Source organism: Mastigoproctus giganteus, chromosome 6, assembly GCF_048544385.1.
Source record: "Mastigoproctus giganteus isolate SK-2022 chromosome 6, ASM4854438v1, whole genome shotgun sequence".
NCBI classification, from domain to species: domain Eukaryota; kingdom Metazoa; phylum Arthropoda; class Arachnida; order Uropygi; family Thelyphonidae; genus Mastigoproctus; species Mastigoproctus giganteus.
In genome coordinates, this window is record NC_143580.1 from 155,549,500 (window position 1) to 155,577,473 (window position 27,974).

Consider the following 27,974-nt stretch of genomic DNA (forward strand, 5'->3'; position numbering starts at 1 on the left):
ACTTCGAGAACAACACAGCACCACTCCACCGGCCATAAGGAAGAAAGATAAGTGGTATACCCCACACAACCTAAGCGGGGAACCCCCTCCCGCCCAGACGGTACAAGAAACGAAGTTAGAAATAGGGGCAAAGAAGCCACTCCTGCAGACACTACAATGACCTCCATCAAGATCACATTGATAACATTGCTTCAAATGCATGGCTCATAAGCGGGACGCTCTTCCCGGAGACTGAAGGATTCATGCTGGCCATCTAAGACCGGGTAATTAACACCAAAAAACAGAAACTATAGAAAATACATCGCAAAGGAGCCCGGAATGTCAGATGACACATTTGGACGATGCCATCTGGCCTCAGAAACGATCCAACACATCACGGCGGGGTACAAAGTGATCACCCAGACTGAGTACACTCATCGACACGACCAAGTAGCCAGGGTAATACATCAGAAGCTAGCGAGGAAATACCAGTTGACTAAAGAAAGTGTACCATACTACAAGTGCGAACTGCAGGCAGTACTAGAGACCCGAACTCACAAGCTGTACTGGGACCGCGCCATAATAACGGATGAGACCATCCCTTTTCCATCTTGTCCAGACCGGACACAACCAACCGGGGTGGACAAGATGGAAAAGGCTACCTACCTGATTAAGTTAGCAGTGCCCAACACTAGCAATGTCCAGAAAACCCATGAGGAAAAATTAGGAAGTACATGAACCTGACACATGAGGTCAAGGAGATGTGGCATATGCAAGAAGAATCGACCATCCCGATCATCGTGTCAACCACCGGTATGGTGCCAAAGACACTACTTAGCAGCCTAGCAGCAATAGGTCTCCCAAAGAACACCTACAAGGAACTCCTGAAAGTCGCAATCCGGAACACCTGTTGAATAGTCAGAGATTTCCTCGACCAACAATGACAACAGAGATTACAACCACGCTGTGTACTTGGTAGCAGTACCCGTCACGGATTGGAATCCCCCAAACAGGGAGAAATAATATGAGCAACAACAACAACAACAACAACAACAACAATAATAATAATAATAAGCGATGGCCCAGTGGTTAAGACACTGGACTACCAGCCTGATGGACCCGGGTTCGAATCCCGCCTTGAGGGAAGCGAGCTCGGCTCTATTATGCTGGGAGACCGATATAATAATAATAATAATATAAAAAAAACATCGCGAAAGTTACTCCATTGAACTTAACGTCCGCAAGGTCGGAGTGACAGCTAAGGCAAACAGTGGCGCAATCTGGTGTCATTCGCGAGAACTAAAAAATAATTAAAAAAAAACACTGGACATAAGCCGAAGCTAAACAAGTTCACCTCCATAGATGGATGATGTCGCAGAGAAATATTATTCATACTGCATCGAGTGTGGCGCAGGATAAAGTCACTCGCGTTCAGGCCTTAGGAAGAGGGGTCGGTTCGAACAGTTGGAGACAGTCTTCGGAGCAAGATTGGTGGAACAACAGTAGCAAAAGTGGAGCTGTCCCCCGTAAGGCTTCTTGCTTATGCCACACCTCCTTGACTTCATGTCTCAGGTTCGTGTACTTACTAATTTTTTCCTCGTGTATTAGATCTCAACATCTATGGTTTTCTGGACATGGCTAGTGTTGGGCACTGCTATCTCAATCAGGTAGGTAGCCTTTTCCATCTTGCCAACACGGTTATGTCCGGTCTGTTGTGTGGGATGGTCTTATCGACATGTGTCATCTGACATTCCGGGCTCCTTTGCGATGTGTTTTCTAAAGTTTCTGGTGTTGATTACCTGGTCTTGGATGGCCAGCATGAATCCTTCAGTTTCAGGGAAGAACGTCCCGCTTATGAGCCATGCATTGGAAGCAATGTTAACGATGTGATCTTGATGGTGGTCAATGTAGTGTCTGCCGTGGAGTGTCTTCTTTGCCTATCTTTCTAACTTCCTAAGCGAGGGGGCGCCTTGCTTAGGTTGAATGGTGTATACCACTTATGTATCTTTCTTATGGCCTGGTGGAGTGGTGCTGGGTTGTTCTCGAAGTAATCGTTCAAGTTAACTATCTCTGTTTTCTGTTGCTCTATCAGGCCCCTTACTCCCACTTTCCGCGATATTGTTAGTCTCTACACTGCTGACTTTGGGTGGTGTTGGCGGCTCTTGGTTATCATTGTCCTTGTCTTTCTCATGATAACCTCTATCATGATATTAAACAGTATATCAAATGATATCATATGATATATAATTAATATCATGAGAAATGATATAACACACGATCTATGTGTTAGTCCAATCCATGACCCCAAAAGGAGTAAGTTAGTACTGGAGCTGCATAAGTATTAATGACTTCAATTGTGTTCCCTCCGTTCAATTTTTGCTTTCAGCAGGCTTCTGAATCTCTTCCGATATTTTTCTTTCAGACACATTTTAATTTCCATGTGTTCTAACTGCTTAGCCTGCATCATCATAGGTATTTGTAGGTCTCTCCTCTCATAGCTTCAATCTCTTTACTAGTGAGCAGCTGGTAGTTTTGGCCCACTAATATTTCCTTGTGCACTGAGTGCACCAGGGAATATTAGTGGGCCCTGGTGCACTGAGTGGGTCTTACATTTGTCTAGACCAAATTCCCTCCTGATATGCTTGGTGAATTGTTCTGTGAATCGGAGTAGTTGCTGGAGTTGCTTCTCGGTTGCCGCGTAGAGCTTGATGTCATCCATGTACATCAGGTGGGTAATGGTGTGCAGGCTCTTTCTTCCTTCTTTGAAGTTATATCCATACTTGTTGCCGTTAAGTGTGGTGGACAGCTGGTTGAGTGTTGGACAGAACCACAGTGGGCTCAGAGCATCTCCCTGAAAGATGCCTCTTCTGATGAGGATTGGTCTGGTTGTGATGTTTTAACCTTAATGGTGGTAGTCCATTTCTCCATTGTTGCTCCTGGGAAGTTTTTCACTATCGGATTGACATTGTAGATATTCAGGGTCTCCATTAACCAGCTATGAGGCACGGAGTCAGATGCCTTGAGGTAATCGATGTCGGCCGTGTATAGGTTGCGGTGCTTCTTGTAGGCTTGCCCCATAACTGCGGCATCTATGGTTAATTGCTAATTGCATCCTTTGCTCCTCGTCTTGCATCCATTCTGCTGTTCCACCGTTACGTTCTGACTCTCTAAGTGATCTGATATCTTCTTCGTTATGCAGCTGGTCAGGATTTTGTACATTTTTGGGAGGCAGGTAATTGGCCTGTATTTCACCGGGTTTCTTGTATTCACCGGGGACAATCCTTCAGTGAGAAACTTCAGAATTGTCCCCGGGTGTCTTATCATTCAAGTGAACGGCTCTGTCAGGTGCTTATGTGTGCAGGTGAGCTTCTTGTACCAGTAGTTTCGGACGTTATCAATTCATGGGGTTCTCCAGTTTTGGATGTTCCTGATCGACTATTTATTTCTTCTTCTCGAATCTCCCATTCTCTCATCTCTTGTATGTCCTTGGTTTTCTTCCGTTCTACTTCTATCTTTGGAGCTCTGCTCTTGTGTCTTACTTCACTGCTCCAGATATTTCCCGAGAACTCCTCGATCGTCTTCTTCTTGGGTGGTCCGTTTCCTGCTTTCTCATCTTCACCCAGTTTCCTGTAGAAGGCTCTTTGGTCCCCATCGGAGATTCGGCTGTTTATTTTGCTCTGCATGCTCTCTTTGTTCTGGCGTAGTCTCTTGCTGCGTGCGAGGAGGTTTTACTTCAGTGTGTCTAGTATTCTCCTATTCTCAGATTTCTGGTCTCATGTTTGCTGTGGACGCTGTGTCTCTTGAGGATGTTCTTCACCTTTCCAATCAATTTCTTACTTCTATTACCCTGTTGGTATTGCATCAACTGACCTAACTTGACTCTTAAATCATTTATCTTCGGCTGAAGTCTTCTTTCACAAACTGGCGGTTTCGTTTGTTTTGTTTCGTCTGCTGCTGGTCTGTCGTTTCTTTTCTATTAATCTAGTGGCTGCTATGGCAGCACAGTATACGGCTGTGTGGATGCCCTGCAGAGTTGCACCATTTTTGTCATGGTGATGTGGCATTATTTACCAATTGGAGTGGTCTGTTACTCTCCATAGGATTTTATTTAGTTTCTGCTTAGGTATCACGTGGATTCTTGTGGGATACGTGCCTTCTAATTCTTTGTTGGCTTATTCCACTCGTCTTCTTTTCTGGATATCATGCCTTCATCTCTTTCTACAACAGCTAGCTATTCTGGGTTGTATGTCTTCTTGCTCTACCTCCTCTGGTTCCGTAGTATGCTGTTCCACCTCTGGTTCCATATTGACCCTATTCTTTGTTCTTTGTAGTTGATCGCTCACATCCTGCTTGATTTTTTCTCATCAATTAAAGAAAAAAAAATCTATTACATCATTTATTATTTTTTTTATTATTATTGCTCTTATATTATTTCTTCAAGACGGGATTCCACCTCGTGATGGGTATTGCTACCAAGTACACAGGCTGGTTGTTATGTCTGGTGTTACTGTTGGTCGAGGAACTCTCTCACTGTCTTACAGGTGTTCAGGTTTGCGACTTTCTGGAGTTCCTTGTAAGTGTTCTCTGGGAGACATATTGCTGTTATATAAGGTCTTTGGCACCATACCAGTGGTTGGCATGATAATCGGGACCGTCGATTCTTGTTTCATTATTATTATTATTGTAATCCTCTTTTTTTCTCCTGATGGGTTTTGCGCACTCTGCGACGTGTGCTGGTAGCCGGTGCGTTGAGAGGTTGCTATGCCGATTACCACCATTGGGGGAGAAACTCTCTGGCTATCCTACAAGTGTTCAGAATCGCTATTTTCTAAAACTCAGTGTAATCGTTTTTTATGAGGCCTGTTGTAACGTTCTTGTTAAGTGTCTTTGGCACCATTCTGCTGAGTGACATAGTAATTGAGAAGGTCATTACTTGTTCCATATGCCACATTTCTTTGACATCCTGTCTTTGGCCTGGGTATTTCCTGATCTTTTCCCCCTTGGGGGTTTGCTGGTGTTTGGCGCTGCTATTCGATCAGATAGGTAACCTTTTTCTTTTCGTCGATGAGGTTTATATCCGGTCTATTGTGCGAGATGGTGTTGTCCGTTGTTATGGCTCGGTTACAGAATATTTTGTGAGCAGGAGTTTCTAGTATGGCCTGTGATTCGTACTTGTCATACGGTACACATTGTTTGATCAACTGGAATTTTTGTGCTTGCTTCTGGTGTATTATCTTGGCGACCTTGTCATGTCGATAAGTGCACTCAATCTGGGTGATAACGTTACATTCCGGTGTGAAGCTCTGGATTGTTTCTAGTGCAAAGTGACATCGCCGACATGTATCATCTGTCACTCCAGGTTCATTTTCTTTAGTTCCATGCAATGTATTTTCTGTAGTTCCAGGTGCTGATTACCTCGTCTAGGATGGTGAGCATGAATCCTTTTTCCCCGTGGGGCAGCAGTACCCGTCACAGAGTAGAATCCCCTGGAAGGGCAATGTTCATGTCCAATCTCAGTTTTTATATATACACTGTGTTGCCACTTTATTCGGTACACCTATTTAGTAGCATATTGAAACAGCCTGAATTCGTCTAGGTATGTATTGAACAAGATGCTGAAAACGTTGTGCAGGAATGGAGTATCATACAGACATGAGTGTGTCACGCAGTTCTTTTATATTCGGCGGAGGTTTAGGCCTGCAGCGAACAGCCCTTTCCAGCTCATCCCAAAGATATTCAATAGGATTGAGATCCGTAGAATGAACGGGCCAGTGGAGCAAAGAAAAGTCATTGTCATGTTCCTGAAACAATTTCATAGTGATTCGGGCTTTGTGCACCGGCTCATTATCTGCTGGAAGTAATCATATGACTGAGGATAAACTGTCAACATAAACGGATGCAATTGGTCAGCAACGATGTTTAGGTATAATGTGGCATACAGACGTGAATCTATGGGTATCAGTGGACCCAACGTGTGCCAAGAAAACATTCGCACACCATAACACTGCCCCTACCACCTTGCACAGTAGTCCTAGGCATGGCGGGTCCAAGGATTCGTATTGTTTTCGCCAAATTCTGAGCCTTCGATCAACATGGTGTACCAGGAACTTCGACTCGTCACACCAAGCTACTGTTTTCCAATCCTTGATAGTCCAGTGCTGGTGTTGCTGTGCCCACAGGAGGCATGCTCTCTTGTTCTTCATTGATAACAACGGTTCGCCATGTGGCCGTCAGCTGTTGTAGCCTATTCGCGACAAAGAGAGACTAGTGGTCTGTTGCGATATTTTGTTATACGCACCAAGGTTGTATTCTGACGTGATATGCGACGTTATGGCCTGTCTGTTTGCTTGCACAATTTTAGCCATCCTCCTCCTCTGACTTCTCTCAAGAACAAGCGATTTTCTTCCATAGGAGTGCCGTTCAGAGGATGTTTTCTGTTCGTTGCACCATTCTCGACACCCTTGAAACTGTAGTGCATGAAAAGTTCAGGAGAACTGCCGTTTCAGAGATGCTTTGTCCAGCATGTCTTGCACCTACTACCATGGCACGTTCGAAGTCCGTTAGACACTCATTTTCCCCATTCTTATTACGGTTTGTACGCTTAAGTTGATTCTGCTGCCTTTATATCGACAACTGTGGTCACGTGACTTCCAACGTTGTGGGACAAACCATTTGTGTGCACAGCAGGGGGTACCTAATAAAGTGGCAGCACAGTGTATAAAGAAATAGGCAAATGAAGCGATATAAGCAATAACATCCGTCCGACTCAGAGTCATTAACGATACTGAACAACACGCAAGACAATGTAATGTTGTAATGTATGTTTCGTCCCTCTCTGCAAAGGCAATCAGCACGCAGTGAGAGTTACTCTTCTGCCTTCCTAAATCCCGTGTTTCAAAGTGCTCAACTGTGAACAGAATTTTTCATTTTTCGATCCGAATTAACTGCAACCGGATTAGCGAGGGTTTATATATTTGTTAGCATTATCATTAGTAGAGGCATGTGATGCAAGAAAGCAAGCTTATGCAGCATCAGCCAAAAAAAAAAAAAAAACACTCCCATTTCATCCCTCCGTTCGTTCGAAATACCTGTCCAGCTGAGCCTTAAATTTATTTAGGCTATCAACTTCCACAACAAGGGATGGAAGTCTGTTCCACCAACTACCCGCTGGCTAAAGGCAAATTTCTGCACATCTATCCTACAGCTATCTTTCCTCAATTTGAATTCATGCCCTCTGAGGTGATTATTCTGAGCGAGAGGAAGAATCCCATCGGCATTGAGCATGCTCAAACCATTCAAAGCTTTATACACCTCTTATCAGATCACCTCGGTGCCTAGTCTCCAGACACTGTAATATGCTTTATAATATATATATGTATATATATATATATAAGTGTCACCAATGAAAGTAATATATATATATATATATATCAAACTTCCTTCCACTCTATTCCGGTCATTTTATGGAAATAATTCAAAAACATATCAACTCTAAGTAATTAAAGCGAATGGACGAAACGGGCAGCTGCGGTTATATCTTACCTGTTTTTCTGAGGAGGCCCCTTGGAAACTCAACTGACATTTGCCTTAGTTGCTTTGGCGATCCTTGTCGCCATCTGTTTTCACTCTCGTGAAACTTTCAATGCCGCCAATGTTACAGCGGATTTTACTAGTTGTGCTGTGCAATGTTTTTTTGATCACAATTTGAGGTATATATTCGTAAATTGTACGTGTTATTGTATGTAATTAACAGTGAACATTATTATTTTGTATGAATTATAAAATATATAAAAATGCATTATAAATATAATATGTATAATGTATTAATATATAATATAATATTTAGCAATAGTTCTCTTAACACCAAACACTATTGACAAATTATTTAATCTTAATCATATCGTGTTAGCTAAAAAATGCAGACACGTTTTAACAAAAAGCATAATCCACAAAAAAAATATATAAATTTTAATTTTAATAACTTATTCAGTTCTTGGGACCATACTACTCTTGATTTACCCATAATAAACCATTTCCTTCTTAACATCAAAAAATCTTTAAAGCTTGTTTCATTCTGTCAAAAATTCAAGTTCAACAATATCCAACTAAAACAAACTATACAAGACATTGGTCTTTATAGAATTGGCAATCCTACTGCATTGAATTTTGCAATATTAAATTTACACAAATATGGTTCGACCGTGGTCCTCACTACTCAATAAGCATAATAAACTATTGCCAGCATACAGCTGATACAATTTTGATATACATCATGCTTACAACTACGATCCTCCATTCGGCTTAAAAATTTTTAATTATAAACAACTAGCTACTAACATAAGAAATATTCTACCTACTGATCTCCCATGCCACTGCAACAATCCTATTTATGCCCCTTGATCAACATCATGGGCATATTATTACAGGCAATCTTAACATCATTAAAAACAATGACCTAAAAACTGCTATGAGCAAAGGTTTTAAATACAGACCTATAAATAACTTTCACCTATAGACACTTTCACCACCTGCCATCTTAATCCTTCAGCTACAGTATAAAAGCTAATCGGTTTACATAAAAACTACAGGACTCGACCCTACCATTTTTCTACATGATCACAAAATTCCACAAAAAACCCGTAGGTTTCAGATTTATTACTAGCTCCAAAAACAGTGACTGCTACCTCCCAGCCAAACAAATTTTCAAATTATTAAAAACTACTTTTAATAATCTCACATCTACTTGGGTAATTAATAATAACCTAACTGATAACAACTAATTAACCCTTAAATCTAATATTACCATAACAAACATAGAAACATTTGACTTTACCAATCTTTTTACTTCCATACCGCATAATTTACCGATGTTTGTGCTAAAACAGCTTTATCACAGATACAAAGATAAATGAAAACACATGGAACAATTATGTAAACCTATCTATGTCTACTCAATAATTATATCTTCAATGGCAAACTTACCTATAAACAAACTATGGGTTCCCAAATATCTAGCATAGTCTCCAACCTATTCTTGCATTATTATGAAGAATAAATAATCATAAATAAATAACACCATAAATAATTCTAATCATAACTTGTTATCTTTCAGATATGTAGATGACATCCTAGTCTTGAATACCAACTTTGAACCTATAGCCAAAGCTATTTACCCTAGTGAACTTAAGCTTAATGAAGAAAACTCCACCAGTCACACAGCCAACTTCCTTGACCTCTATTATTATTAACAATACTGCACCTCCACATAGTATTGACATGTATGATAAAAGAAACAAATTTAACTTTGATGTCATCTGTCTCACCAACTGGCATCCAATATTTCCATCAAAATACATAAAAATATTATATGCACCCAAACCACAAGACTGGCTAACATATATAACCAACTACTGTTCAGCAAAGCTCTGTAACTCCTTTATAATAAGCTTGTCAACAATAATATCATCCCAATTTACTTTATAAAATACTGTTTTAACATTGTCTCCCATTTTATCAAATTCATTTTAACAAATTCAATTACAGTTTACTATATACTGGTCAGTTCTAAACATATTTGTATAGTTGTAAATTATCTGATGGAATTCCACTACTTGGTAAGTAATACATGTAGTTACATATGATTTCTGATACAACTATTTTCTTCGGATTGATAACCTTGTCTCTTAACTCACTAAGTTTGTACTGTTATATTTTGACTTTTCTAGTACATCCATTGGATTTGTTTTAATAATCATTCATGAGATTACTTTTAATTAACTTCCCATGTTGTGAATCTTGGCTTATTTATATTTAACCATCCATATTGAGTCTTTACTGACTTTACTAATTTTTTTTAGGATAAGGTTATATTATATGTAGAATTTACCTTTTGCGGGTCTTGAATTTTACAAGCTTATGTTAACATACTATACCTTTGAATATCCATTTCTAGATTTTTCCCCTAAAATCACATAGCAGGCTTCAAATTTTAGTGACTTTGGTCTATACCACTTAACTTTGTATATATCACTTTATACAATCTCCAGGCGCCTCCCTAGTCAGGTGGGCAGGAGCAGCAGTGCGTAGCACATACTTCTTGATTAGACCGGGGTTCGAGCCCGTGAGCCACCAAATACGGAGGATGTGGAAAGGTCAGGGAATGACCACCGCATATCCCCGGAGCAATATGGCCTTAGTTGCTAATGCTCCTAAAAACCAAACAACAACAATACAATCTCCTTACTATAAAGACATCCAAAATATTTGGTTCCTTGGAATTACTTCTTATTCTTCCATCTGAAGTAAAGACATTCATGTCCATGGATTTATACTGAATTACACTACGGATTTGTCAACTGGTTCTTTTTCCTGGGATGCATCTACTATTCTTTCCACAGTGAAATTTTACCTGTGGATGCTTCTGATTTGTTATTCCTGAAATTATTTCCTGGTCTTTCATGTTATAGTTGATTCCTTGGAATTACTTATTTTACACAGACTTTGCTACACCTTTGGATCTTTAGTCACCTATTCATAATTGGATTCTTAATCACACTACCATTGGTTATAATGTCAACTAATTATTTTTTTTGGTCTCATTCACCTTCTTTACACTGTTAATTCACACCTATGCTTCCTGTGGTTTCTTCTAGTTTTAAATGTTTCCATGGAATTACTACATATTCCCTGTCTTATTCCATGTTACTTATATCCCTGGAATTTATATTACTTCAAAACTGGATTCTTAACTACTATCATTGGATATAATGTCTACTGATTCTTTTTCCTTGGCTTATTACACACCTAATACTACCTGTGGATGTGTATATTTTATATACACTGAATTATTTTCTTCTATACTTTAAATGTTTCCTTGGAATCGTTTCATACTCATGGGCCTATTTCATGTTTTTTTTATGTCATATTCTTTTAATATTGGATCCTTTACTACACCATTTTAGGATCTCAAGTCACCATGTTACTTTTCCATGGACTTAAACCAGTTATTTTTCCTTGGATGTACCTGCATGCAAATTTGAATAGATTATCATTTTATTTATATCTTAAAATATTTACAATTCTTATTTTCTTTCTCTGATACTTTTAATATTCAGCTTATTATAACGTAACCCTATCTTTTGGTCTATGTGTTATATGGTTTTTGACACAACATTAACGGTAATTTTTAATTATGTATGACTTTTTTACATTTAAAGCTATACTGTTCCAATCACGTCTCTCGCTTTTTCAAACGCTTATAAATTATCTTATAATTTATCCCCAGGGGCTCACATCTGGTGAGCATGAGCTTGGCACACCCAGGATCCTGAGCTGGATATCATCATTCTTCTCTTTCTTGGTGATTCCCTTCTGCTTCTCTCTCTCTCTCTCTCTCTCTCTCTTGGGGTAAATCAGAAATTTTTTTTTTGGCTGGTGCAGTATAGGCCTCGGGCTTCCTTGCATCATATGGCTAATAATAATAATAATAATAATAATAATAATCTCCATACACTTGTATTCTAAATACAACTATAGAGGTCACTACGTTCCCACTTTTTTTGAATTTCCACGCTGCTTACTATTAAGTCTGTTTCACTGCTTTAAATTGCTCTATCACAGAGTAGTAAGATACTCTGTGCATGTAAATATATTGTTCACTTGGTTGAAACCTGCTTGCATTCAGCTACTATACTGAATTGATGCACTTCATCTCCTCGCCTTTTTCCTGCCAGACTGGTTTTCACTTCGCTTTACTTGTAATATTCCGGGTATCGTACATGTTCATTTTCTTATTTTACTTTCGGTTTTGTTTTAGATTTGTTTTATCGGCATGTTCATCATATATATTTCTATACAAACTTTTGGTATTAGCTCCATTTTATACTAACGCTGACAAATGCCAAAGCTCTTACTGTAAGGTTGGGCCTCACAACCCCAGCAAGTTAGTCTCTCTTAATTACTTTTTCTATGCTTTTTATGGCGTCTCCGTAGCCAGGTGGGAAGGAGCAGCAGTGCGTATCACACGCTTCTTGATTAGACCGGGGTTCGAGCCCGTCACCACCAAATATGGAGGATGCGGAAAGGTCAAGGAATGACCACCGCATATTCCGGAGCAATATGGCCTTAGTTGCTAATGCTCCTAAAACAACCAAACAACAACAATTACTATGCTTTTTTATCTTTCTGCTGTCTATTAGTGAACTATTAGTGCCAGTGGTGTGTTATCCTATAGGCAAAAAAGACATCTGCCTAGGACCCTGATCAGAGGGGACCCCCCCCACCCAAAATCACTGTTTCAAAAACTCGTTTTTAAGTAATTTTTATCGAAAAATGAACTTTCTACCTGCCAAAGTCAGTGAATTTTACTTGAAGATTAATTTGAAAATTACGTTTTTTTTAAAAATGGTTTTACTGATTTTGATGAAATTTTATATTTAGTTCTTATATCATATAATTTGTTTGTTTTGTTGTCACAATAAAATGAAATTGAAAATGTTCTTCATTAGTTTTTTCTTTAGATGGGGCCTCCATTTTGCCTTGTGCCCATGAAAGTATAGATGGGGCCCCTAAATCCCATTTTGCCTTGGGTCCCATGAAGGCATAATGTGCCACTGATTAGTGCAATATGAGGGTGAAATGAACATTCCTACTATCCTACTTCCATCGCTATTTTTATTCATTATTTATTTAAAATACCCCCTTTTTCCCCTTCCCCTTCCTCAATTTAATACCTCACCCTTATACCATTTGCTTGTTCAAAATTGATTTCCTGTCTGCACAAAATTAAATTCTAGCTATTCATTTTAACATTTTTCTATTTTAACTAAATTATTTATACCTCAATAAATTACACTGTGTTGGGACTACCTTGTCCATACTGTATTAGAAAGTGCTAATTTCTTTATCATGACTTGTTTTGGCCATTCACTTTTCTTCTACTATAGTCAAGTATAGAAACGCAGTTTCTGATACATGGTTAGGTGTATTCCCCTGATGAAATACCTGATCATGTATCAATAATTATTTCTGCTGAAATCAGTAATGCATATTTGCATTACCTATATTTGACCATTTTCTTAATGTTCCAGCTATAACATTTTAATTTTTATTTCCATTTTATTTAGATTATATTATTATTTTGATGTATTAATTTTCCTTTACAGTTCCCCCACTTTATATTGGCTTGGTAATTCAGCCCATAATTTTTCTTAATTTATCATAATCTCTAGGATTTTAATATTCTTTCACCTTTCATAAATCTACACTTCTTTTTCTACTTTCCTTACCCTGCTAGTTGCTAGCACTTTGTATAACTATCACGTCCATTTATGCATATTTAATTCAATATATTAATACAACTTTTTAATACAACTTATATATATAAAGTATATAATGTTTACTATAAAGATAATATATAGAATACATTATTTTTTTGCAGTTAAGAGTGAATATGCAACAGGATTATGTACACATAGGCTAAATTATTTTTGCATGAATACGCTCAGTGAAGTTGTAAGTATTAATCTGTATTACTAAATCATTAATCGTTAGACTTATGGTACTAAACTGTATACCTTTGTAACCAACGAGTTCAATTAATTGAACACAAGTAATAGATTGCTTGCTTTTACATTACCTTCCCTGCAACTTTTTTTATAAAGGATCAATTGTGTCCTTGATTCTTTTCATTAATCATATGTAATAATATAATTTTAGGGCAGAAAGCCTGAAACTATGCCTTAATTAAAATTCAACATTATAATATGTAGTAATGATGCAATTGCATTAAACAATGGCATCATAGTTTGAATTTTACACACTTTGTGGTTTCCCCTAAAAAATCTCAGGAGTTGGATATCATCATTCATCTCTTTCTTGGTGATTCCCTTCTCTCTCTCTCTCTCTCTCTCTCTCTCTCTCTCTCTCTCTGTCTCTGTCTCTCTCTCTCTCTCTCTCTCTCTCTCTCTCTCTGTCTCTGTCTCTGTCTCTCTCGTCTCTCTCTCTCTCGCTCTCTCTCTCTCTCTCTCTCTCTCTCTCTCTCTCTCTCTCAGGTTAATGCGGGATTTTTTTTTTTCAGGCTTCCTTGCACCATATGGCTAATAATAATAAAACGCACCTGTACTCTTTTGGCATCTCGCGTTGTATAAATAAGTCACAACGGGGGTCATCAGCTGTTACCTCAGGGTAGCAGCTGATGGGTGTGCCCAACTGTGAATAAGCAACAGTAGACTTCTCTTAACGGGGAAGTGTTACTTATTCAAGTAATGCTGAATAAGTAACACTTCAATATGGTTACAATATGATAAAATCTTGTAACGTCATATATGTAACTGCAACATGAAGCAACAATATGATGTTATAATAGTGATGCTTAGTGTCAAACTTCGGTTTGTCTAAAAATTCAGTTATGTAGTAATGATGCAGTTGTACTAAACAGTATCTTATTATTTATTATTATTAATCGTTGTGGTGCTAGGAAGCCTGAGGCTTATGCTGCACCAACCAAAAAAATTTCTGAGTTACTTTGAAAGAAAGAGAGAGAGAGAGTCAGAAGAGAATCATCAAGAAAGAGAAGAAATGATGGGCGAAGGTAAAGAAAGCCTGCACGAGAAGCATGCAAAAGTTCGATGAAATTTACAGCTAAAAGTACTTTGCCATAACGGCATTTGTATTGTTGCTCGCTCAGTAAACATACAGTGGGTGTATTGGTCAGGAGTAGAAATTGAATCCCAATGGAGATTGAAACCCTCCCGAAGTGGGGGGATAACCTGACCTTTTTTCTTTAGAATCACTGGTGGACAAGTGGATAAATTGTTTATTAAGAAGAAAAAAAGGCAAAGGAAGCCCACACGAGAAGCATGGCAAAGTTTAAAAAGGTTTACCGGTGAAACTACATTATGAAAATTTTTTACGATGCCAGAACTTCCAATATGACTCTGTTCATGATTCAATTAGTGATTCTAAAGAAAAAAGGTCAGGTTACCCCCCACTTTGGGAGGATTTCGAGCTCCCATGGGATTCAACTTCTACTCCAGACCGATAACGCCCACCGTCTGTTTACAAAGTGAGCAACAATACAAATGCCGTTACGGCAAAGTACTTTTACCAGTAAATTTCATCGAACTTTTGCATGCTTCTCGTGCAGGTTTTCTTTATCGCCGAATGATGATATCCATCTGAGGACCCTGGGTGTGCCAAGCCCATACACACCAGATGTGAACCCCTAGGATAGACAATTTTCATTATTTTTGCTATTTCCTCTCCTTTTAATACTATATTGTATCAAATATTATAAATTAAAGAGATCTGGATAAAATAGACAATTAAAATAACAAATAGTTGCACCATTTCTCATTTTAGATATTCCATATATTTGTAATGGTTATGGTCCCCATCCTCTTTACCTCAAGGTAAAGAAGTGAAAATTATGCAAGTGCATAATTTTTATCAACAGTTCTTGCAGGCTGTAGTTTGGCTCGTTTCAATTTTCACATTTTCTCAAGTCATTCTTGAGTGAAGCCGGCTTTATGCTTATTTCTCTTTGTGTGTATTTTGAGTACAAGACTTCTTTCTGCATGCACATGTAGATTGTTTGGAACAATAATCCTGTCTGGGATTTTGGGACCACTTATTCTACAAACATATGTTTATCTGGATATATATTTCAACCTTCTGGGTTTAAATATGGAGTCCCAAATATCAGAGACCCTAGGCACATCCTTGTACATAAACATGCCACTGCCTTTCTGTACTTGATTAGAGGGGAGAGACTGAGAAATGTTCATTCATTTTTGCAGATTATGACCAAGAATAATTCCTGGATATAACTTGCCATACTGATTTCTGAAGATAGCATGCAGTCTTTCTTAATGTATCTTTATTAGCAGTGCAGATAGGCTGTTGGAACATACATGGTGTTTTTTTTTTTTTTTTCTCCTATGGTATACAGACATTTTGCTACTAGGAACAAAGATCATTGTTCCATTATTATAAAACATTGGTTAGGCCATATTTGAGTGTTAATACAGGTTTGGGGGCTATTTCAGAAAGAATCTGGATGAATTGCAAAAGGTAAATCAAAGAGCAACAGTATTAGTTATTGACATAAAGAAATATTACGCACGCACGCACGCACGCACGCACGCACACATGCATACACATGCACGCGTACGCACACACAGGTAGGTTTGGTTTTTAGCACATCAGCAGCAACTTAGGCTATTTTTAATTTGGGTGTACAATTGTATGTTCATGGACTGATTTTCATGTTGTGTAAGCAGAAAACACAACATAATTTGTGGAAGAAAGTCCTACTCCCTCTGCATCAGATTGCCTAATTACAGCCTCTGTTTAAGAGGCTATAGAGAGAGAGAGTGAGCCAGCCTTCAGTTTTTGTGAGTCACAGTCCTTATATTAATACTGTCACCTCCAATGTGAATGAAAATTTTCATATCTTTCCTGTAACCATCATTTTTGAATTGAAATTTGAAAAGGAAGTGGTCCCTTCATGTGTGACATCAAGAATGGGGCCATCAACATTTAGTTTACTCAACTCATTTTTTAATTTTTTTAATATTTTCCTAATTAAAAATTTAAAGGAAAAGCAAAATATTTATTATTATTTTTTGACCTTAGATTGATTGCATTCCTAAAAGGATACAGGTGCTCATTTGACATCCGTTAGACTCAGTCTGTTTTTGTTTATTATTAATAAAACTTAATTTTATTTGTTTTAACCATCTTTTATTAATTATGATTTATATAATTTTCCCATTTCTAATCATTTGAAATTTCTTTTGCTGTTTGATTTTTTTCACTCCACTTCCATCAACTTTCCAGTTTTTCATCAGGTAAATGCAAATGGCAAAGTGCAGTTTTCAAAAAAATTATGCATGATGGGTACAATGGCCAAATTTCAGAATGCTCCTAGTGCATAGGTATTGCCTTTATTATTCATCTATATATCCCCCACGAAGAGTCATTAGGTCTATGAATTATGGTTACTGGATGAGGGAAGCTTGCATATTAGTATTAATATTAGTAATGGCCAGTAATGCTGCCCCAGCCAAAAAAAAAAAAAAAAAGGAGTAAAATAATAAAACTAAATAAAATAAATAAATAATAAAAGGGAAGGAAATACACAACCTATGCATTTCTCTCCTCCTGCAGGTTACTATCTGTCAGGTAACTTATTCCAGTATTTTATAACTGGCTGGCTAAAATAAAACTTCCTGCAATCCAGTCTAAACTTCTCCCCCTGTAACTTGAATTTATGGCCCCCTAGTTGTAGAATCATTTATAACCATGAAAATTTTGTCTCATTCATTTTACTTTTGCCTCTCAGAGCCTTAAACACCCTAGGGTGCCTAGTTTCAAAGCTGTGCAACCTGCATATTCAGTCTTTCCTCATATGGATGCACTTTTGCCGATCTCACCAGCCAAGTTACCTGTCTCCGGACCATTTCAAGAAACTCGGTCTTTTTTTAAGTGTGGTCTCTCTATATTTGAACACAGTATTCCAAGTGTAGTCTAACAATAGCCTTATATAATGGGATTATGACATCCTTATTTCTACTAGCAAACATTTGATAAATCATTGATAGGACACCATAGGTCTTCCTTGCAACCTGTCTACAATGTTTGCAGAACTTCATGTCTGAACTCCCAAGTCCCTTTCTTCCACTACTGACTTTAGTTCAACTCCACCAAGTGTATAAGTTATTTTGGGGTTGCTGTTTGCCAGGTGTAAGACCCTGCATTTTTCTGAATTAAAGTATAGCGTCACTTTTCTGACCATCCCCGAAGTCTGTCTAGGTCACTCTGAAGCTCTGCTTGGTAATGATCATTGACTACCCTACCGATATTTACATCATCTGCAAATTTAGACATCGCACCCTCAATCCCTTCATTGCTGTCATTTAAGAAAATTAAAAACAACAGTGGTCCTAATACTGACCCTTAGGGAACCTCACTTCTTACATCAACCCAATCTGAGGAATAATCATTTATCACAACCCTCTGCCTCCTACCCTGAAGCCATCCAGCTATCCATCTAAGGACTTTCCTTGTGATTCCAACCTGTTCCAGCTTATAAAGTAACCTCTCATGTGGAACTGAGTCAAATGCTTTGCTGAAATCCAAATAAACTTTGTTGAAATTATTCCCTAAATTCAGCTCTTGAGTGACCCTGTCAAAATGGCTAACCAGATTTGTCAAACATGATTTTCACTTTACAAAACCATGTTGTGCATCCTTCAGAATTCCATTTCTATCTAAATGATCCTAAATTCTGAAGGATGCACAGCAAGTTTTGATTTATGAGAGGTTAATTCCAAGAATATTCCAACTAATTTTTAAAAAAATGCATCACTTGCATGGCATCTGTGAGGTGCCAATCAAAGAACTGACCTCTCATAACTTGCAGAAAATCCAAACAAAATATTGCACGGGGGTATACTGGCTGTCTCTCTCTCTCTTGTATAGTACTTGACCCCGGTGGTCCCAGAAATTTTGAGAACCTTTCCTTTTTTAAATTTTTTTTGCAGAGTAATATGCTACAAACACCATCGGCTCTGGTGTTTACCACCTAGCTGTCCCAACCTTTGCCCCTGGTATTGCATCATTATTTAGAGGAATTTGGTGGGAAAGAGATGCATAGGAGGATATAATTCCACTCCTAAATTAAAAAAAAAAAAGTGTGCAAAATGCTATGCAACACAGGAAGTTAAAATATAACCTCCTGTGAGTTGCATAGCACAGTTGCATATACACAGTTTTCTGTGATCCCTCCCCCAAGAAAAAAGGGAGCTTACCTAGATCGGAAAGCAGTCAAGGTTTCTTGTGCAGATTAACACCTATGGAAATTACCCTGTTAAGTGAAGAAATATTTTAAAATATCTTTGAAAGTCATGTACAAAGGGTACTAGGAAAGTTTTGCAATATGACACAACAATGAATCACAGGAAGCTGCTTGTTGCTGCATGTTGAGACATGTTCATACGTGCATAGTAGCCGCCGCGCCAAGTCGATGGGCTCAGTTATTCATTAGTAGTGAGAGTGTAAAGTGCTTGCGATGGCATCGTGGTCACGAAATGAGATAAGGACAGTTTTGCGGTATAATTTCGTGCGTGGTTTAACCATAGACCAGTGCTTAGAAGAAATGACTCTTGCACTAGATGATGATTGTCCACATCGTACAACGATATTCAAGTGGTATAGAGAATTCCAAAGGGGAAATTTCACTCTGGAGGATTCTGAGAGGCCGGGAAGGCCACGAACGTCAGTTATGGAGGAAAACGTTACTGCTGTGAGGAAAATGCTTGACGAAAACAGGCGAGTGACCTACCAACAGATAGAGGATACTTTGGGCCTAAATGCACCAGCAATTCGTTCGATTCTGCAAGATCATTTGCACGTGAAGAAACTTTGTTCTCTCTGGGTGCCGCATCAACTGACTGAAGAGCAGATGACACGACGTGTGACTTGGTGCCGGGAGATGTTAAAAAAGTTTGATAAGGGACAATCTCGGTATGTGAACAACATCGTGACAGGTGACGAGACTTGGCTGTACTATTACGATCTGCCGACCAAGGCTCAAAACAAAGTTTGGGTCTTTGATGATGACGACACACCCGTAATTGTCAGAAAATCCCGATCTGTAAAGAAGAAAATGATAGCTGTATTTTTCAAATCGAGTGGAATTGTGGAACGTGTTGTTTTGGACACGCAGAAAACAGTCACAGCTAAGTGGTATACTGACCAATGCCTGCCTAAAGTCATTGGATCTATGAAGAACCTGCGGCCAAAGTCAAGAATGGACACCTGGTACCTCTATCACGGACTGAAACTTCTCGAGCACCCTCCCTACAGTCCAGACCTTGCTCCCTGCGACTTTGCACTGTTCCCGCATGTGAAAATGAAGCTAAAAGGGAGGCGGTTTTCCAGTGATGAGGACCTTCTATGGGCTTGGGACAATGAGTGGGCTTGACTCCCTAGTGAAACTTGGCAGAACTGGTTTAAAGATTGGTTTCGGAGGATGGAGAGGTGTAGTGAATGTAGAGGAAATTACTTTGAAAAAATTAAATAAACAAAGCTGTATTGCAAAACTTTCCTAGTACCCTTTGTACAGAAAAGTACAACAATTAATGACACTTCCCAAAAAAGTCATTGAGTTGTCAGATACCAGGGTATAGAAGTGCATGTGTACTTTGAGTGACTGGTGCTACAAGTCAACCATCACTGATCCGGTTCCACCACTAATTCGGACGTAATTTCAAATTTCCTGGGTTGGTGCACTGACCTGCCGCTACTGTTTTGGTGCCAGCATCAGCTGTTGGCACGAACTTGTAAACACTGGCAAGCCATTCCCACTTGGTTTTCTGCATTTATTATTATAATATGCTCACATTTAGCCCCAGCCATGGTTCCATTGCATGAAGGAAATGCCTCGTGGCGTAAAACGGAAACACTGTATATTGTCCATAACAAATAAAGTTGAACTTCTGAAAAAACTCGGCACCTCCGTAGCTAGGTGGGCAGGAGCAGCAATGCATAGCACACGCTTCTTGATTAGACCGGGGTTCGAGCCTGTGCCCACCAAATACGGAAGAGGCGGAAAGGTCAGGGAATGACCACCACATATCCCCAAAGCAATATGGCCTTAGTTGCTAATGCTCTTAAAAACCAAACAACAAACAACTGAAAAAACTCGACAGTGGTGTGTCTGTGAGAAGTTTAACTGTGCTTAATTGTAAATTCCAGCAATTTCTCTCAGTTCCTCTTATTTTAGTAATTTTCTTTTAGCCATTCCTTTTTAGATTTTTTTTTTATAACACACTTATACAAACTTGCGGAAAATACAACACAATATGATGGATAATACAGTGCGCTAACAAACTTGTTTTCACAAAACTAACAATACTGACAAACTTATTGCGATGTTCGAGAGTTTATTTTTTCATAATTAGTTTTATTGGAGTGCTCGCCGCGTGTGTAATAAACTAATCACAAATGACCTTAGTATGTATGCCATAATAGAATCACACGTATGTGCCCAACACGGCTTCTCAAGAAATAAAGTAACCAACATATGTGGTCACGTTGGCCACATATATGCGACATAAAAAAAAGACACTTTTTTTTCTTTCTTTTTTTTTTTTAATATTTTAAGTGAAAAAATGACAACACTGACATTACAATATTTATTTTAGAATTACTAATCAAATTATTTCCTAAATATTTTTTGGCCTATGGGGAATTTTTTTCTTAAACTAGCTTGGCAGTCAACGTGTTAAGGGTAGAAGGAGGTGGGTAAAATGTATGTGCTAAAATAACCACCGGCGATCCAGCAAACTCACTAATCCGGCACCCCTAGGTCCCAATGCTGCCGGATTAGTGATGGTCGACCTGTAGTTCATATGATTACTAAATATAGTCCTGTTTCTTGTATTCCATCTTCTGAACTCTTCTAATTGTGTGGTCATCCTGAAGTATGAACAGAATTAATGGAACAAAATAATTAAAAAACACATTCTCTGAAAACAGAAAGGAAGTAAACAGCACGTCAAATCAGTTATAAGCAGTAGATGTCAGAATTCAGTGACATTGTATGATGATCTTTTCCTCTAGTGTATTCATAATAGCCAAATATTTTCATGTTGTTGTTTTTTTATATATATACTGTATACCTTGAAATATTAAAAAAATATAATAATTAAAAAAATTTTTTAAGGTTCATCAAAATGACATCTAGTTCTACTTCGAAAGTTGCATTTTGGATAAAATCTCCCATCTGGAGAACACCTGGATTTTTCTTTTGTACACCTACATTAATAAATGGCTCTTCTGCATTTCGAATGTCTGCTCGCAATAAAACATGGGAACCATACCGAAAGGATTATCGTTATCATAAGGAAGATACAACACCTCACCTGCAGCATATAAAACAGGGAATGGGAATGCTAAAAGGCGAAATTAAACTTTGGAAAGAGGAAATGGTTGAAAAATTTGAATGTGATCCAAAATACTATAAGCCTGGGGATAGCGAAATCATCTGGAAATTTGATTCTGAGGTAGGTAGACTTCCTTTTTTGCATAATAAGCATCTTGCAATTTCATGTGTCAGATAATAAAATCAATGTCAGTTATATGTAGATTTCACAGTATTTATGAGTAATAAGACAGATTCTATTTTCTGATGTATGATCTATTTTCTAATAACATACTTATTAAAATTATATATAAATTATTAAAGAATCGTTAAATGCTGTGTAAATTAATGAAATGAAACACTTTTTCCTACACGTAATTTTTGTAACTTAATTTTACTTTATTTGAATATGCAAGTGTAGATTATATCACTTAGGCAACTTACTAAATCTAAAATCAGTAGACCTATTTCGTTCTGTAACTGATGGAGATGGGTGTCTCTCTCTCATGCGTGCACGCATGCGCACACAGGCTCTACCACCAAGCATTCATTTGTTATTTTGAAAACAAAACACAAAGATGTTTTTAAACATTAAGTAACTGAAATTGGGTTATTGATTTAAAATTTTGTAGGATACCTAAGTAATATCTGTACACTTTCATGTACATCTGTTAAAAAAAAAAATCATATAATTTATTTCTCCATTTAAAGGATTGTCAGTCGATTCTCAAGGCTTTTTTTTTTTTTTTTGTTACAATAACAAAAATTTTTAATCTAACCAATTGTTTGACAAAATGTTTAATCTAACCACTGTATCAGACATTATAAACCACTGTATCTAACCACTGTAGCAGTCATTATAAAGAACATAAAGCTAAACTTCAAATAGGAATATGTGTGAAATAATAAAAATAGTGCATGGAGCATGTCAATGATGAACTAAAACAGTGAGAAATGGGAGAGTCTGAATAATTAAAATTGAAAATGTATTTCAGATTAATCTGAACTGTAGTTTTTTTTAGTTTCAGTGATGTGAATTTACCTATTTTAATTAACATATTTTATTTTTATTACATTGGTGGATCAGGTGGGGGGGGTGATTGGGGAAATTACATCCCTCTTTAAAGCTTGAATAAATTGAAGCAAATACTATAAAGTATTTGCTTCAATTTGTGTGTATACTATATAATTAATGGTTGGTTAAAAATTAGACCAAATTCGAGCTTAATTTTCAATCACGGTCAACCACTTATCACCAACATTTTATTGCCTCCCTTATAGTAAAACGTATAGATCTGCCTACATGTTGTTATGTATAATTAATTAATATTCATTATGATTACTTGGATTTCATAAAGAAACTCACTCCACAAAGTTCACTATATGGTACCCATTTGTATGCAGAAAACTTTCTCACGAAATCGATTTAGATTCCGAAAGAGCTCTGAGATTTAAAAAGATTGAAAAGTGCTATTAGCAAATCCAGTTACATCAAAACCTTTTATAACAAATTAATAATAATTTCATGAAGAAGTATTTTCTACTTTTAAATCCTCTTTGATAATTTCTTTGTGCCTGAATAATAATTTCAAAGTTAGAAGTAGTAGTCTTAACAATAAACACTCTGCTCTGTTTGACACCTTGACAACTACAGCAGTCACCATAAACTCCTAACGTTTATTTATATAACAGTAATATAATACAGATCCACCATCACTAATCCAGTCACCGGTAATCCGGTTCCACTGCTGATTCGAACATAATTTCTGCGAATGTAATTTCAAATTTCCTGGGTCGGGGCACCAACCTGCTGCTACTGTTTTGGTGGTGTTGGTTGCAGTACTGTTGGTGCGAACTCGTAAACACTGGCAAGCCATTCCCACTTGTTTTTCTGCATTTATTATTATTATTATAACCTGCTCACATTTAGCCCCAGCCATGGTTCCGATGCATAAAGGAAATGCCTCTCGTGGTGTAAAGTGCAAACACTGTACATTGTCCATAACAGATAAAGTTAAACTTCTGAAAAAACCTGACAGCGGTGTGTGCTGCGAGAAGTTTAACTCTGCTTAATTGTAAATTCCAGCAATTTCTCTCAGTTCCTCTTATTTTACTAATTTTTTTTTAGCCATTCCTTTTTAGATTTTTTTTACAACACTTGTACAAACTTTCAGAAAAACACAACACAATATGACGGATAATACAGCGTGCTAATGAACTTGTTTTCACAAAATCTCTAATAATAATAATAATAATACTGACAAACTTATTGCAAAGTTTGAGAGTTTATTTTATTACAATTAGTTTTATTGCAGCGCTTGCAATAAACTAATCACAAACAACCTTCATATGTATGCCGTAATAGCGTCACACGTATGTGGCTGACATGGCTTCTCAAGAAATAAAGTAACCTACTGGGCCACGTCAGCCACATATATGCAACATAAAAAAAAAGTCTCTTTTTTTTTTATATATATATTTTAAGTGAAAAAAACGACAACACTGACATCACAATATTTATTTTAGAATTACTAATCAAATTATTTACTAAATATTTTTTGGCCCCTGGAAATTTTTTCCTTAAACTGGCTTGGCAGTCAACGTGTTAAAGGTAGGAGGAGGAGATGGTTAGCTGTTGCGTAAACTGTAACCACCAGTGATTCTGCAAAATCACTAATCCAGCACCCCATAGGTCCCAACGCTGCCGGATTAGTGATGGTCGACCTGTACTAACATATGACATTAGTCCTATCACCTTCTATTTACTAAGCTAAAAAACCCACCCAGAGGGACCAATCAGCTGCCACTCCTATATCTGTGCCTCCTAAAGCTTCACTGGTGACAAAAATTGATAGAGATAAGATCAAAAAACCTGAGGTATTCAATGACACAGGAAAACATAGACATCGAGGTAAAGGAGGTACCAGATGATTTAGTCTTGGAACTCTTTGCCGAGGAAGAAATGGACACAGGTCAGTGTCCATGCTTCCTGAAAAAAGATAAATCCAAGACTTAAAAAACTAAGCTCAACACTTTGGAAGCCAACTTGATGGATCTGCAAGCCCAAATAATGGCAAAATTCCAGTAGAATTGTTGTGAATTCCAGCAAAATACAGATGACATCAAGGCACTCCTGCAAAAGCATGAGCCAGCATGCTTTTGCTTACAGGAAACTTGTCTGAAGGCAAATATTATTATTCCTACAAATATTATATTTCCTTAGAAATATTAATATTATTTATAAGGAAAGGATCATGGATGGCCTTGCTCATTGGAGGAGTTGCCTTACTCATACGCAACCAGACCCTATTTCAGCCTCTGCTACCTACAACTAGCATAGAGGCTTTAGCAATTTGCTTTACCATGGGGTTCTTATTAGCAGTCTGCTCTATTTATTTGCCACCTGCAAATAAAGAAAGACCATAATGATCTTGTAATGCAGCTGCCCCCTTTCCCTCATGCTTCTTGGGAATTTTCATGGCTATACTACCCTGTGGGGTAGTGCTGATATTGATGGAATAGGACGAGTTATGGAGTATATGCCCACTGCCAGTGACCTCTCCCTTCTAAATGTGGGAACAAACACCTTTTACCACATGCCTACCCATACATTTTCTGCCATTGATTTTTCTATCTGCTCCCCTTCTGTCCTACCTTCACTTACTTGGGAGGTGAAGGTAGGAACCCCAAATATCTGACATTAGAGCCAAAAGGAATCTTGGATCTGTTTTACTTCTTACTCAGGTGACCAGCTCAAGTGGTCTGGGAAAAAATCCAGAAAATGAAGGGAAGATACACAGCACCTCTCCCCTCCCATCGGTCATGGGTTATAATGGATGCACTATTACAGACTAAACTGCAATAGTCAGCTCTTGGGAAAACATTTTCTAATATCTCAGCAACATCATCACACTCTCCAGAGTTCCTGGTCCTTAAACACAAAACGAGGGAAGAGGCCCTTAATTTTACATCAAAGAGTATTTATCCATATAATTGGTCATTTACCATTCACAAGTTGAAAACAGTCTTCACTCTTATGAAGGTAAGTGCTGTTAGACCAGAAATAAAATAAAACAATTTTCTTAAGCAGTGTAGTATTAGAGATGACATCCATTAAGAAATGATTAAACACCTTTCATCAAAATCCATAGACCATTTTCTCATCCTATACGTCAGAGTCTTTCTTGAAGAGCAGTTTCTGGATGCCTGATGCAAGGCAACTATTTTTGCTTTTGTCAAGGCAGGAAAGGATCCAAAATTTCCAACAAATTACCATAACAGATATAAGTTTGGTGATCGTGCTGGCTACAGCAGTCGTTGGATATCTTCAGTTTAAAGATATTCCTCCACCACTTGAACTCTATGTGCAGTGGCATTGTCATGCACGAAAAAAAAATCTGGGCCAACTGCACCCCTAAGAAGTCGCACATCAGGGACAAAACCATGTGATGCATGGGGTTCAAGGATCTGTTCTCAGTACTTCTGTGCAGTTACAATATCCCTATCAAAAACATGGAGAGGTGCGGCAGTTAATCATTATTCTGCCCCACACAAGAATGTAAGTGTCCCTTTCTCTGATGTTGGTACTGCATTCCTCATTGTTTCCAGATGAAATATTGACTGGAATCTGTGTGTGAGCTAAACCATAACTCATCAAAGAACAGAACTGTACCCCATTTGTCAGGGCTCCAAATCACATGTTCATGGCACTAGTATCAACAGTCTGGTTGGATATGTTTTCTTACCTGTGGCTGCAGCTGCAGCAATCTCAAGGGACAGTTGATGACAAGACATTGTAGGGTTCTGTCTTGCTGTTAGAGCACGGTAGCAGTCTGTTCTGGTTGACGGAGCCCTCGGGCAACCTTTACCAGCCCTTCTTGTAATGGTTCCTTTAGTTCCATAGTGCGGAGATGGCACTGTGACACATTAAATCAATGTGCTACCTCTCCCTATAATGGCCGCCATCTCAAAGAATCATCTAAACAATGATGACTTGCCATCCTGAGTACTGGAGATGTGGCTATCCTACTGAGTAAACGGGAATGAATTTGTGTGTTCGCAACTTGTGTTTTTATAGGCATAAATAATTTGCATAATGTGTAGCTCTGTATGGTGGTAGACCGATTTCTATTGGATACTCTGAATTTGCATGCCAGGATACCTATTGCATGAAATTTTTTATTCAGCAACACTGCTCACAATTCATGAAAAACATTTTGTTCTGTTAATTTTCTTAAGCAGTGTAGCATTAGAGACGAAATTCATGGGACTCATATTTGAGAAAAAGTTTACTTTTCTCCATCATATTTGTCAGCTCACACACAAAGTACATCAGAGGGCTGAACATTCTCCACTCTCTCTCTTCTGCTTCTTTGGGTGCAGACTACTGCACTTTAGATTATGGATCTCAGGTATACACATCTACTAGAAATAGCATTCTTTAGTGGCTTCACCCCATTCACCATCAGGCTATTCATATTGCTACTGGCGCAATCACTAACATTACCTATCCAAAGTATATATGTGGATTAGCTTTTTTCCTCTATATTTTAGTAACTCATATATTTTATCTATACCTGCACTTTTCCTATTATTCCTTTAATTTCTTCCGTACTTAATTGTGTCAATTTCTTCCGTACTTAATTCTATGTCCTATTTACTGATCTTATTTTCTTTATTTTCTAATATTTGCTGCCCTTTGTTTGTGTGTAATTTTTTAAAATAATTTACCCATGTAGTCAAATCTGTGTTTATTATTTTAACTTATTCGTCTAATTCTTTTCTTTGTGCTCCATAATCATGTTCTAATTCTTTTGAAAACCTATCCCAATACCCTTGTTTTATTTTTCTTATCTGCTTGTTGATTCTATTTCAAACTTCTTGGTGTTATTCTTATATATACTTATATAGGGTGTCTCAAAAATATTGGTACAAACGTTTAGGGGAAGTAGGTAACATCTAAAGGAATGTGAATCGCATAGGAACCTATAACTGGAAACGTCACCGTAAGTCGATACACGGCGCTGTTCATCAGTTTGTGAGAGGGAAAATTTCTATTTTACTCATT

The 27,974-nt window shown here is 37.8% G+C and overlaps 1 protein-coding gene across 4 annotated transcripts in view; it reads left to right on the top strand.

Annotated features, from left to right (window-relative positions):
* The first annotated feature begins 7,529 nt into the window (after window positions 1-7,529).
* The window catches only part of CIA30 (complex I intermediate-associated protein 30), a 57,743-nt gene continuing 37,298 nt past the window's right edge, over window positions 7,530-27,974 (top strand). Inside the window, exons 1-3 of one of the 4 annotated variants that reach the window (XM_090375415.1) lie at window positions 7,530-7,688; window positions 13,418-13,491; window positions 21,710-22,049. In XM_090375415.1, coding sequence (XP_090231541.1) covers window positions 21,720-22,049 — 330 coding nt within the window. In that variant the 5' untranslated portion in view covers window positions 7,530-7,688; window positions 13,418-13,491; window positions 21,710-21,719. Of the gene's footprint in view, window positions 7,706-13,417; window positions 13,492-21,709; window positions 22,050-27,974 lie in introns of all 4 variants that reach the window. The other 3 variants (XM_090375413.1, XM_090375412.1, XM_090375414.1) reach the window with 3 other exon arrangements.